The following is a 10,061-nucleotide window of genomic DNA, read 5'->3' as shown; positions in this document are numbered from 1 at the left end:
TTATTGAGTTCGATTTGCTCGATTCGTGGCCGCCATAATGAAATGCAGGCGACGGAGAATTTTTTGCTTTCCTGCTTTAGGGACTAACGTTTCTCCCTTTCTGAGGGAACATATGTGTCAAGGGCGTTCCCCCTTTAGGGAGGTCTATACTGACTCTTTTTTCTAAGAGTGTAGCTATCTCTGCGGTATACCGTGAGGGGAAACGCTGTATAGATTGGTTAGTTTAACTTTATCCCAAATTATATTTGTCTTTCCGGTAATGCTAATGGTACAATAAAACATTAGCTCGCGCGATGGCTCAAAAAAAAAAGTTGCTGCAATCACTTTTTCTTTATACAGGCATCATTGTTGTGCTACTTCAACAACGAGTTTCCATCGCACGAATCGCCATTGTCGGCAGCATGCTTCTCTGGTTTGGCATTGTGGCCTCAGCCTTTGCCACCAACATCCAGTGGTTGTACTTTACGTATGGTTTCATCCACGGTAAATACAGGTTTCGTATATTAATTACCGAGGGCTTGACTGAAAATAGTGTAAAAAATGTTTTTTTTTTAAGCCATACACCATGCAGGCTATACTTCATCTCACAAATGCCTGCAGTAAAGCCAAAGGGACAGGCGCGTGGGCCTAGCTTCGCAGAATGATTATGTTTGTACGAGAACTCATGCATAGGAGGAACTTTCCAAAGCCACGCGCTCGGGGCCATACGCTTGCACTGCAAAGGTTTGTGAGATCGAGCATACACAAAAATTGGGTAGGTGTTGAATGAAGGTCACAATCGAATGGTTTATTACTATTTTTTTAACTTCCTTCTTTTAAGCGTTTCAGGACGCGTTTTCACAGTTTGAAGGTAGACAGTAGGAGGACCTAATTTGTGTGTCTAAAAGTCGAAAATACGATGTGCTTTTTAATAAATCTTAAAAACTGAACAAATATAAGTTAATAAGCCACCTGGTCATGGCTGTTGTTTTTTCATGTAATGCTTGCCGGGTTCGACAAGTTTCCACTGAAAACGATATTCACGTAAGAGGCCTTCCCTTCTTCAAAAATTATAAACGTCTGTCCAATTGAAACAAGATATTGTCTATAGGCGGTGACAGGTTAAGAATTCAGGGAAAAGTCCTGCCACATCTCTCCACTTCAGCAGAACGACCGCTGAAGAGGAGGTCGCGTCCTCCCCATCGTTCGCTCCGCTGAAGCGGAAAGATGTGGGAGGGGCTGCACCACCGGTCAAACACTATAGTTTCCCGAATTTAACACATCTAGCGACATTGAATTGATTTCTCGAGATAGTTGCAGCCTGCGGTAACGAAAATATGTTGTTTGCTATCAAGTTTTGGACAGATTTTATACTGAAACACGTTTTTTACTGGCATGCCACTAAGAAACGATATTAGTGGTGTTTAGTGTCCCTCGCAAATGCAAAAAAAAAAAAAGAATATGGTGTGCAGTGTGTACTGATGTGCTGGTACGTGTATGCTCGTCGCCTATAGTGCAAACTGCAGTAAGAAATTGCTTTATTTATACAGCAAAAATGATTTTCATTTTCTTTCCTCTGCAGGCGGCGGTAGAGGGGCGACGATGATTGCAGTAAATACGGTCTTGCTGGCTTATTTTGACAAGTACAGAGGAATCGCAAGTGGTATTCGGTACGCGGGGGCAACGTGCTCTGGCTTAATTTTTCCAAAGCTGGTGGTCTTCTTAGAGAGAGAATACGGTTTTCGAGGAATGCTTTTGATCGTAGGGGCAATGTTGATAAACGCGACTGCTTTTATTTCTCTGCTTGAAGAACCACCCTGGTTTAGACAGCCACAACTAAAAAAAGACAAGGCTATATCGAAAAACGAGGGCGATCCCGGTCAGTCTCAAGGTCAGAGTCTGCCTACACTAGAGGGCACTGAAAAAGAGTTTCAGGGACCATACTCCGTATTACACATCATCGCGGTTTTCCGTAGACCCATGTTCTTTATTGTCGCTCTGGCAGGTCTGAGTACTGTATACACGCAGAGCATATTCTTTTCAACCATAGTAGACTATGCCATGGACAGAGAAATGTCTCTGGATGCCGCCTCCTCTATCCTCGTTTACACTTCCCTTACTGATTTTCTCGGAGCCATGGGACTTCCGTTACTTGCCGACAGAAAGCTTTTGCGACGGAGTACACTGGTGATGTTTTGCTACGTAATTGTCGGACTTTCCGCGATTCTTTATCCCATTGTCACATCGGTTCCACTCTTTGTGCTGGTTTCGCTCCTCCTGGCAATGGCCGCAGCTACGCTCATGACCATGAGCACTGTGATTGCAGCGGACTATCTCGGCGTGGAAAAGATTCCAATCTTTCTCGCAACAAGTGGACTTGTGTCGGTCCCGCTTTATTTCTGGAACCCTCGGATTGTGGGTAAGTGGTGGCAGCTGAAACATTCGTATGTGAGAGTTTATTGATTAGGCAAATACTGAGAGAACGCTGAAGGCTAGATTAGGCGGCGTTGGGCTGCTGGCTAGGTACATCTATCTTAAGGGATTAGCGGTTGCACAGATATTTGAACATTCCTTTACGTACTATTGTTATGCAAGCAACTGATGGAGACGACACGTTAAAATTACAGTTTTGGTGCCCGCGATTCGAAGGATGTCTACACTCCCTTTCATCTTAAGTTCCGAGCGGGGCCGAAAGCTATAGTTGCAACACAAGTACAAACGCACAGACTAAAAACGCAATGTTACGGTGCATTTTTCGTACTTATTTTATCATTTGATGGTAACACACGCACATAAACACAGATAATGCCGTGATCTAGCGCGCTCCAGAAAGCTCGATGGACCTCATTGCCTAAAAGCGTTGAGCCCTTGGACTTCGGATAAAACGGAGTATCGTGCCGTGTTTTTGCTATATAATCAAAATTTTAACTTTGCCGTCATAAACATCTTTAGTTTCTCTTAGTTAATCATTAATACTGGCCACGTGACAAATTCCCAAGCCCCCCTAAAGCGCTTGTTTCCTGTCATGCCATACAGCCGTTTTTCTTGGTCTTTTCCCGCTTTCTTGGTGACTTTTGTTTCAACACCACGCGCATAGATTTCGCATTGTTGTAGAGCAGATGTTTAGCACGAAAATTCCACTCAACGCTGTGCTTCCTCGTCATTACAAGAAAATAAGCGCCGCGGTAGGTCTCTTAAATCTGGATTACAAATGAAGAGCGAGCATCGACCAAAGCTTGAAAACAAGTGCTACATAACCGCTCGGATCGCGTCAGAAGAAGGAAGATTCACGCGAGCGACACGGGTTATGTTCGAAGGGAATAGAATTTATCCTAGCATCGTTGTAATTTTCGAAGGTGCGCGGACAATGAGCTGTCCTTTGCTGCGTGTTGTGTACTTGCGCTGCTCTCGCATCACCATAATGCGCGCGTAATTCGATCGTACGCGTGCTTTGACCGAAGTGTTATCTGTAGTCAGTAGGACGGACGATGAATGCAAAAAGTTTGTTTTGTTGACGTCTACGAAGCCTTTCGTGACATCTAAAACGAATTCACTTAATATTTAGATCTAACGGCCATTGCTCGACCAACCAACAATTGTGGAATTACCATAATTCGAATCTTTCCATCTTAATATATGGAATAAACGTAACAAGAACATAATACGATCCTCGGTAACCGCAGTTCCCGTTCGGAAGCTGCGATATTACATCACATTCGTTTGGCGCATTACTACGTGCATTATTACGGTATGCACGACTGATGTAGGTATATAACAGAAGCGTGCTGCGTCCTTCTTTGGGTACAAGGCAAACCACGGACGCGGAAGTGCGTTGTGTTTACTCAGAAATGCTATGTATAGCATCATATTTCCCGCATTATACTTCTGTTCCCTTTAAGATCTACCGCAGCCACTCCAACAAAGCCACTCAAGCAGTACCAAAAATGCACCGTCACCGACACCGGCTAAATTAATAGGGAGTTCTAGGGAACCCTTTTTGGTGCACTCTATACGGTACGACGGGTCCTCCGGTACGAATTGCACATGCACTACCATAGGAGAATCGCATATGCGCAGTGCGTACCAGAGGGCCCATCGTAACATATCCGATGAGCAAAAACGGTTCCCTAAAACTCCCTATTAAAATTCACAAAAAATACCCTAGGTTTACGCCCTATTCCCTGCGCGTGATTGGTCTAGCAAGTGATAGCGAACGAACAAAGACGAGGAGCGCCATGACGAGGCCACTTTGCCGCTTTTTGATTGGCTACATCGGATCGTAACGTTGACTACTGTTTGACTTTATAATGAGTTTTAGGGAACCGTTTTTCCACACCGATACGGCACGATGGGCCCTGCGGTACGAACTGCGTATGTGCGAGTCTTCTGTTGTATCGCATGCGCAGTTCGTAATGGATTGCCCTCGTACCTTAGAGACTTTCAGCGAACCGTTTTTGCACATTCGATACAGTACAGTGGGCCCTCCGGTACGCACACCACATATCAGAGTCTTCTGCGGTAGCCTATGCGCAGTTCGTACCGCAGGGCCCATCGTGCCGTATCGAATGTGCAAAAACGATACTCTTAAACTCTCTAATACGGAGTTTTAGGGTACTGTTTTTGCACATTTCATACAGTACGATGGGCCCTGCAGTACCAGCTGCGCATCTTGGAGTCCTCTGTTGTAGCGCATTTGCAGTTTGTACCGGATTGCCCATCGCACCTTATCGGATGTGCAAAAACGATTCCCTTAAACTCTCTAATACGGAGTTTTAGGGTACTGTTTTTTGCACATTTCTTACAGTACGATGGGCCCTGCGGTACCAACTGCGCATCTTGGAGTCCTCTGTTGTAGCGCATTCGCAGTTCGTACCGGATTGCCCATGTTACAAATGGTAGATGAAGAAGACGAGGGGGATCGAGAGCGCGAGTCTTTGTGAACGAGATGGAGCCGAACAGTAAAAGAGTAAGGTCATCCTGACCGAATTGTCTATCTTTCTGCCTCTGTTTTTATTAGTTCCGTAACATTTGGTGCCGAAACCCGGGACGCTTCTGCATCACAAGGCCGTCAGCTACACGCCAAAGAAATACCAAGCCTACAGCTGCGACGGACTTCGACGAATCATAGGCAGAAGCAGACCTCTGGGCAAAGAAAAGAAACGGAACCTCGGAAGGACACTACATTGCATCGTAACTACTGATTGGCAATGGAGAGGTTGAAGGCTAGGCGCTCGGCTCGACGGGCACAGAACACCAAGATTATAAACGACGGACATCGAGTTCTACAGGATCCCAGCCCGGACATTGCTAAAGTCCGTTCGATCAAGGAAAGGCTCACTACCAACAACGCAGAGCATCTGCAAATTGACGTTGTGCAAGAGCCACTCATTCCGGTAGAGCAGTTGGAACAGGAATGTATCGCTAATGCTGAATATCAAGACGATGCAGTCATGATACTCAACGAACTGCAAAGCAAAATTGGAGCCCTGGAACCTCGGAGAATAGAAAATTCAGTGGCGAATATGGCAGCGCAGGCCGTCATTCAAGACAACTCAGCCAGTCGAGGACCAAAGCTCCCAAAGCTTGAACTATCCACTTTTGAGGGAGGGCTAAGCAACTGGCTAGCGTTCTGTGAGCAGTTTGATGGTGCAATTCACAGGAATCCAACATTGTCATTCACAGATAAGTTTCACTACCTTCGTTGGTGTCTTACTGGAGATGCGGCAGCAGCAATAGCCGGTCTACCAACGACGGAAGCATGCTATGCTGAAGCAATCACCATTTTGCAGCAGCGGTTTGGAGACAAGAGACGAATAGAAAGACAGCATCTGAATGCCCTTAGGAATCTACCGCAAGTTTCGTCGGCCAGTGATGTTAAAGGCCTGAGAAACCTGTATGACACCACCCAGCTTGACATTCGATGCCTCACCTCTCTGAAGGTACCCACATCAAGTTTCTCAGCTATGCTGTTTGACATCCTTGTCAGGGCGTTACCCTACGAGATTACAGTTGAATATCACAGACAACTCAGCAACATGACTTTTGGTAACTCTTCAGCTCTAGACCAAGAGAGCACTCTTACAGCTTCAACTTTAAGGTCACCAACTATTCCGTCGGATTCAGTTTCAGAGCTGAATGGAATGCTCCGCTTTCTGCGCGTGGAAGTGGAAAGCCGAGAAAGAAGCGGGCTCGAGTACCCAAGAACCAAGAATGAGACAAAGATAAAGTTGCTTCCATCTGCATCCACTCTGTACAGCACCACCAATGTAAAGGCGGGTGAGTGCTACTTTTGTCATTCCAAGAAGCACGACACATTATCTTGTGATTGCGACAAACAGCTAGCTGAAAAAACGAACCTGCTGTCATTGGACTTCAGGAGTTTTCGATGCACACTCAAGGGTCACCGGGCAAAACGTTGCCGAAGAAAACTGAGATGTGTGATATGCGGAGGTAGGCACGCAACCACAATGTGCGATCCAGCGTTCGTCAAACAGAAAAGGGAAGGTTCATCTGCAGGAAACGAGACAATTTGTGTTTCTGCATCCCACGCGGCTACACGCTCCGAAAGAAAGAAAAGTGATGGAATATACCTACAAACGTTCAAGGCGTGGGCGGTCACTAACGAAGGCACCAGCTATGTCAAAGGAATCTTCGACGGAGGTAGCCAACGCTCATTCAATAAAGAAGAGCTTGCACGACCTCTTGGATTGAGGGTCCTTCGGACAACAAGGATCGCTCTGAAGACATTCGCGAGTCGTAGTACAAAAGTTATAGAGAACAACTCCGTCGTGGAGGTAAAGCTCAGAAGCCAATTTAACAACATTTAAATGGCGGTTGAGGCTATAACCATCCCAGTCATCTGTCAGGACGTCTCTACACCATCAATCGACACCGCATTTGTGCGACAGCTTCGGCAGGACAAGAAGAACCTGGCGGACGATGTAATCTTTCCAGGTATAGAATTAGTTCCTGGGATAAGTCTGCTGGTCGGTTCTGACCAATTGTGGAAGTTCTGCACAGGAGAGGTAATGAGATGCAAAGACTTAGATGGTTTGGTGGCGATCAATACGAAACTGGGCTGGACGCTGCAAGGTCCTTCAGCACAAGTCGGAAAGCTTCTAGAAGATTCTTGTCTTTGATATGTGTCCTTGGAGCGCAGACAATTTGACGCCAAGGTAGAAGAGACGCTGAAGGCCTTCTGGGAGCTAGACAGAATGGGTATTGCCGAACGCGAATTGGGCGATACGGATGCAGAAACCATCAGTCGTTTTGAACAGACGATCGTCAGGAAAAACGAATGATACGAAGTGGCTTTACTATGAAAGGGAGGCGTATACTGATCTGCTGCCAAACAATCGCAAAATCGCAATTTCACATCTGGAAAGTCTGTTGAGGAGACTTTCAACAAAACATGGATTGTTACAGCGCTATTTTGAGGTAATTAAGCAGTACCTACTTAATGGACACGCGGAAGTGGTACCAGACAGAAAAGAAAGTGACAGAGCGAAGGCCATCTACTACATGCCGCACAAAGAAGTAATACGAGAAGATTCAACGACAACAAAGCTAAGGATAGTTTTTGATGCATCTTCTCACGCCAAAGGGTGCAAGTCTTTGAATGAGTGCCTGAAAACAGGGCCCAACTTGAACCCCGAGCTTCTACAAGTCCTACTCCGGTTCAGATATTACCCGATCACCATGACTGCCGACATTGAAAAGGCATTTTTACAGATTGGTATTTGTGAAGAGGATCGTGATGCCTTCCGATTTCTTTGGTTTGCGGAAGAGCCAAGTTTCCCTTTGAAGGAGGAAAACATACAAGAATGGAGGATGACAAGAGTAGCTCTCGGATCTACACCAAGTCCATTCATGGTCACGGCCACTATCCATCACCACCTGAAACTGGTCTGCGAGCAACAGCCAGGGTTAGCAGACAAACTAAGAGCCGCATTCTATGTTGATGACCTACTTCTTGAAGCTGAGAGTGTCGAGGAGGCTGCGAGACTTTACAAAAAGTCTATTGACGTTATGAAAAGCGCTGGAATGACCTTGAGGAAATGGACAGCTAACAACGAAGAATTACAGCAGCAATTCAACAATGATGAACCTGAAATTATATCACAAGGAAAGAGTCTCACACCTTTGAAAATCACCAAAGTACTTGGAATGATCTGGGACAAGCAAAACGATTGTTTTATGTACAAAGTAGAGTCTCTTCTGGAATTCCTCACTGCAAATCTGGACAACAAGCGGTCCATCCTCAAGGCAGCTTCAAGAGTATTTGATCCTCTCAGACTGATCGCACCATTCGTCCTAATGGCCAAATTGCTCTTCCAAAAACTATGGCTAATTGGGATGAACTGGGATGAAGTTTTACCCCCAGAATTGGTCAACGAATGGCACGCCTGGACGACGGATCTTGTGCAGCTGTACTCTTTCAAAGTACCGAGATACATAAGGCGTGGTGTCCTGGCGGGAGCGAGAAAAATGCAATTGCACGTCTTTGTAGATGCAAGTATGAAAGCCTACGGCTCGTGCGCATACTTGAGAACTGAGGATTACCAAGGGAATGTAGCCACCATGTTGGTTGTCGCGAAGGCCAGGGTCGCACCGATAAAACCTTTAACGCTGCCAAGGCTTGAGCTCATGGGAGCCAATATGGGATCCAATCTCTTACAATACATAAAAGACTCCTATTATGACGTGGACCTGGACTACATCATGTGGACGGATTCGACAGTTGCCCTCAGTTGGGTGAGAGCAGGGCCGTAGAAATGGAAGCCGTTTGTGAAAAACAGGGTAACGGAAATACTAGCAGTGACGTCACCGGACCGACCATTGGAGACACTGCCCCGGTCAAGACAATCCTGCTGACCTCTTGACAAGAGGATTGACTATTTATGAGCTTCGAGACAGCGTCATTTGGTGGAAAGGACCCAACTGGTTGTGCCAAGAGCCTTCAAAATGGATTAGAAACGCAGCTCCGTTGCAAATCACGTCACAACCGGAAGTCGAAAAAGAGACACAGGTGTTGTTGGAGAACGATCGAGCGGTGCCAACATTGTTCGATGCCGGAGCTTATAATAATTGCCAAAAGGTTCTCCGGATAACTGCCTGGGTCATTAGGTTCGCTAGCAACGCGAACAGAAAAAATGATAAGTTCCGAGGAGGACTAAGTGCAGCGGAATTGGACACCGCAGAGCGGTATTGGGTTAAGCAAGTAAAAAAGGAAAGCTTTGAGACTGACATTCTGTTAAGAAAAAATGGCAGAGTGGAAGTGAATCCGACACTCGCTCAGTTCCATCCTTTTCTTGATGATAACGAAATCCTTCGAGTTGAAGGACGACTTCAAAGGTCTACCGAAAGTTTCGATGTGAAGCATCCAATCATACTTCCTAACGGACATAGCTTTGTGAGGCTGGTCGTGATGGACGCTCATAGTAAAGTTCTGCACGGTGGAGTAGCAAGCATGATGAGTCATCTGCGAGAGCGGTATTGGATTATACGTGCCCGACAACTAACCAAGAAAGTAGTAAAAGATTGTCTTATATGTGCACGCTTCAACGCGAAACCCACAGCAGTAGAGCAAGCTCCACTACCGACAGACAGGATTAAAGAGGCGAAGCCATTTGAAGTAACGGGGGTCGACTTCGCTGGGCCATTGTATGCGAAAAAGGATCAGATAGTTACGACAAAGCGTACGTCGTACTCTTTACGTGTGCTGCTGCACGAGCAGTCCACCTCGAGCTTTCAACGAGTCTGTCCGCGGAAGTCTTCTTGCTTGCATTTCGGCAGTTCATACCAAGGAGAGGCATACCGCAAGACATATATTCAGATAATGCGCTATCCTTTAAGAAAGCATCAAAAGACCTTCAGCATATTTGTCGTGCATTAGAGCAAGAAGCGTTTAAGTCGTTCATATCAGAATGCAGAATTAACTGAAAATTTATTGTAGAAGGCGCTCCATGGTGGGGTGGATGGTCGGAGAGGCTCATCCGATCTGTTAAGACAGCACTTAAGAAAGTGCTGGGACGATACAGCCTGTGCTTCGAAGCATTGATGACGACTCTCACCGAGGTCGA

At 46.0% G+C, this 10,061-nt stretch overlaps 1 protein-coding gene across 1 annotated transcript; it reads left to right on the top strand.

Annotated features, from left to right (window-relative positions):
• The first annotated feature begins 293 nt into the window (after positions 1-293).
• On the top strand, positions 294-2,442 carry LOC115309865 (monocarboxylate transporter 12-B-like). The gene is made up of 2 exons (XM_040223291.1): positions 294-483; positions 1,562-2,442. Exons 1-2 carry the CDS (start codon positions 294-296, stop codon positions 2,440-2,442), a joined length of 1,071 nt encoding a protein of 356 aa, XP_040079225.1.
• Positions 2,443-10,061: the final 7,619 nt, after the last annotated feature.

This window comes from Ixodes scapularis, unplaced genomic scaffold (assembly GCF_016920785.2).
Source record: "Ixodes scapularis isolate PalLabHiFi unplaced genomic scaffold, ASM1692078v2 PGA_scaffold1__304_contigs__length_218370807, whole genome shotgun sequence".
NCBI lineage: Eukaryota > Metazoa > Arthropoda > Arachnida > Ixodida > Ixodidae > Ixodes > Ixodes scapularis.
Note: the sequence above shows the minus strand (reverse complement) of the source record. Positions and strands in the feature narration are given on the sequence as shown.